The 3,942-nt window shown below is 31.3% G+C and overlaps 1 protein-coding gene across 1 annotated transcript; it reads right to left on the minus strand.

Moving 5' to 3' along the window:
- Positions 1-1,205: 1,205 nt before the first annotated feature.
- On the minus strand, positions 1,206-3,592 carry LOC126903781 (uncharacterized). The gene is made up of 4 exons (XM_050682267.1): positions 3,139-3,592; positions 2,546-2,693; positions 1,788-2,489; positions 1,206-1,718 (listed from the first exon to the last, which is right to left on the minus strand). Exons 1-4 carry the CDS (start codon positions 3,151-3,153, stop codon positions 1,534-1,536), a joined length of 1,050 nt encoding a protein of 349 aa, XP_050538224.1. The 5' UTR covers positions 3,154-3,592; the 3' UTR covers positions 1,206-1,533.
- Positions 3,593-3,942: the final 350 nt, after the last annotated feature.

Genomic DNA, 3,942 nt, shown 5'->3' on the forward strand with positions numbered 1-3,942 from the left:
TTATGAGAACAAAAGACAACGTCTGTCGTTATGGTATTATAATTTCCAAGAATTTTATCATGGGTAACCAGACACTTAGGTCAGCATATTCCAGACATCAAATGTATTGCTATATTATAACGCTTATAGGCGTCAGCATATTATGAGAACAAAAGACAACGTCTGTCGTTATGGTTTTATAATTTCTAAGAATTTTATCATGGGTAACCAGACGCTTAGGTATGCATATTTCCAACAACAAGGGTATTACTATATTATAACGCTTATAGGCGCCAGCATATTATGAGAACAAAAGACAATACGAATATTTGTATTCGTAGTAATTTTTAAATGTAGGAATCCTAACTTAGTCTTACCTGTAAGTAAAATCATTGAATAAAAGTTGAATGTATTCAACTACTACAGGTCATGTGTATATTATATTTAAATACATGATTCTTCTTTTTCTCGCTTTAATTCCAACTATTTGGGGTGAGCCTTATTTAACGCTTGACACAATCTCCCACATCGTCTACGCACACATCAGCCATCTTCATATCGCATTCAATAACCATCTAATTCTATTTTCTCTCATCTTATTCACGATTGACGCTACACATATACTTTCTCTTATATGTTCGTTTCTTATCCTATCTTCTCTAACCACACCCTTCATCCATCAAATCATTCTGATCTCTGTTACACCCATTCTCTACTCTATTCTCTTGTCAATCGCTAATACTCTAAACCATACACTGTAGCTGATCTCACAACAGTTTTAAAGAACTTATTTTTCAATCTCATTAAAATTCTATTATAGTATAACACACATAAGCCGTCCTCATATCGCATTCAGTAACATCTCCCCATCTATTTTTAGTCTTCTTCTACCTCTTTTTCCTTTAACATTAATTTCTACAACTGTTCTTACAGCTTCTGTTATTACATTGAAATATATCCAAATAATTAAATAAAGAATACTTTAGACACTATTATGGAAAAAGTACTATGTTATAAAATCAAAATTTTATAGTAAAATGAAAAACCATCTATCTAAATTGCGTGAACTTATTATAATCGTCATATTGTTTTCAACTATTTTTACTAAAATAGATTTATTTTGGTCAGAGACTGTAAGGATATGATAATGTTGTTCATAAAAAAAAACAAAAAATTAAATTTTTTTATTGGGCTAAATATCTTTTCCATGTCACTATTTCAATTATTAGTTATGTAATACATGGATGGTCTAATAATCGATTAATAATTACACAAAAATATGTATAAATAAATATTTATTAAATCTTAACTACATTATGATCATCTACTATGGCCATATACAAACACAAAATTGTCAAAATATCAACTAATGTACATAAATCTTAGTGTGATGTTTTTGACTAACAATGAAATAAAATCTTTAAGACTAGTGTTTAATATTGTATCATTTTATTTTTTTTTCATACAGAGACAAGTTTAATTAGGAATTTCAGGCAGTAGTTCCATGATATAACAACAGTAGTTGATAAAAGTTATCCTTCTATGTCATTAATTTTAATAATGTGTGGTTATTTTAATGGTCCTCTTAATACAATTTTTGGCATGGGGTTCGGCATTGAGATGTTTAACACTGGAATATGAACAAGTACAGTTGTTTAATCTTTGACATTGAACTGCATGCCTATTGAATGTATTGCCAGTGTTCAATGATAAATCCAAAACCTTAAGTGAACTATTCCCTAAAAAATCAAGTAATATTTAATATCATTTATTCGTGAATAACATCATAAAAATAATTGAATTATTACTAATATTATTATCTTTTGAAACATTGTTCCTTGTTGGTATCTTAGACAAAAATTTCTTGTTTGTGTTGTTTTGTTTTGATGATACCATAGAGGTGTCCATATTGTGAACGCCAGCCGCTAAATGACCTCTATGTCCTGACTGACCATTAAAAACTTTACTACCTGGGATTTTAACAGAGATCGCAGACACGAATTTCACTTTATTCGATGGAAGATTGACTTTCGCCGTATCATATTGCGAAGAAGACTTTGAAGTAACCGAATTTGTAATGTTTTTAACTTCCGACTTAGGGACGAATGTATAGGATTTATCGAAGAGTAAGTTCATATCGGTTTGATCTTTTAAAGCCTCGAACTGACTGTTAGGCAAAGACTCGTTATTTTTATCATTACCCAAGACAGAGTTTTTTTTAGATTGTTCTTTAGTTGCCTCGGAAGAGTCAGTTTTACGAATGGTCCGTGTCCTTTGAAGTTTTTCACTAAAAGCGTCTGCTAATACAGACAATACAATTTCATCGTTGTTATAAAATTGTCTAGGGCGATGACGCCGTTGTTTTATTTCTTCATATTTTAGCTTGAATTCTTTAATGACTGTGTCGATATAATTGTTCGGTGCATTATCAGTAGACGTCGTTTTTGTGTTTATGATTATTTTATGAGTTTCAGTAGATTTTTTGTTTAAATTTGTCCGAGTTTCAGTAGCTGATGAAATTTTACGTATAAGCATTTATTAGAAAATCATTTAAAAAAATATTTACCTGTTTTTTGTCCCTTTAATTTAATTTTGTTGACTTTAGTCAACGCTTTGGTTTTTTTAACGCCAATGGACATAGAGTTCGTTTTGTTGGATGAATTGCTCAGTCTATTTTTTGGCACGGGTAACTTGGGTGATTTAATGATTTTTAGCTACACAAATGTAAAATTAATGTGAATAACTCGAGTGTAGTTATTCTGAAATGATCTAGAATTTTCGTGATGGGTGTACAACACAAAATGCATATACGCACGAAGATTCTCGAACATATTAAAATGAAATACTTAAAATTTTCTTTATATAATATATAGGAATGTGGCAATACTGTAGTTAACTCTCGATCGCACCCTGGGGATCGAACCAGAGACCCCGTACGCCGAAACATACGTTCTTACCCTCAAACCAGGCAAACCCCATGTAAATACATTAAGTGTATATAAAATAAATAATCTAACATATTTCGTCAGCATAACATCTGTGTTATAATTATATTTCATTAATAATCGAAACACTAAAGACGTAATGATACTGTGTGCTTAAATTTGTATGTTTATAATATTACTCATATCTACTCATTATTTTGTCTTGTCATATTACCTTTAAATTGTCCATACCGAAATTGGGCTCAAAATGTCGAATAGCAATTTACAGAAATAAATAAGTAATACTAAAAAATAATTATTTGTGAGTTAGTTAATAAGGAAATTACGAAATAAACTTTACAATATGCGTCGTGGGTTATACGCGTTTAAATAATTATGGCGAAACTATGCAAAGTAAATATTTATTTTCACTATTAATCACTAGGCATATTTATAATTTAAAAAAACAGCTGTTTAAAGGTCATTTATTAGTACAAAAATATTTAAAAGTTAAAGAAGTGTTAACGTTAGGGTAAGTTTTAAATTGTTTAAAATGTAAAAATAAAAAATAAAATTATTCTGGTGGATAGAAATATGTGTAATCGTTGAGTAGAGTAGATAGGGAGTGCCTTAGAGTAGGCGTTTTGGTTTATAATTCTAGTAACTAGGGGTCGATAGTTCAATTCTGGTCTCTGGAGGGTAAAAAATAGGCCCATCGAAAATTGATGTTTGATTTACTTAACGGATTTAGGATAATACCAAAAAGCTGACCCAGGGACAAATGGTGTTTTTTTTTCATTTAAGTACATTTTCAGAAAGTCTTCCCAACGATCCGAGTATGTCATAGTTACTCGAGCCGCCTTGAATGAGACGGCTTCTACCCCGTGGAAGATAATTGAAAGAGGGAGGTAGGCCGAGGCTATTCATCATGAAATAGCTTAGACCCGGAAAACAGGAACGTGGAAAGAAGTGAAAAGAATTTGGCTTGGGCCTAAGAGACCCATTCCTGGGAGACGAGGAGGCTCTCGTGTAGTGGTGG

This window comes from Daktulosphaira vitifoliae, unplaced genomic scaffold, assembly GCF_025091365.1.
Source record: "Daktulosphaira vitifoliae isolate Bord-2020 unplaced genomic scaffold, ASM2509136v1 Scaffold_4, whole genome shotgun sequence".
Taxonomy (NCBI): domain Eukaryota; kingdom Metazoa; phylum Arthropoda; class Insecta; order Hemiptera; family Phylloxeridae; genus Daktulosphaira; species Daktulosphaira vitifoliae.

What these genes read in the sequence shown, in the direction of transcription:
- LOC126903781 (XM_050682267.1), bottom strand. An exon ending in ATTAAAGGGACAAAAAACAG is followed by an intron (nt 2,490 to 2,545) that starts GTAAATATTTTT and finishes AAATTTCATCAG; the next exon opens with CTACTGAAACTCGGACAAAT. An exon ending in TTCAAAAGATAATAATATTA is followed by an intron (nt 1,719 to 1,787) that starts GTAATAATTCAA and finishes TTGATTTTTTAG; the next exon opens with GGAATAGTTCACTTAAGGTT.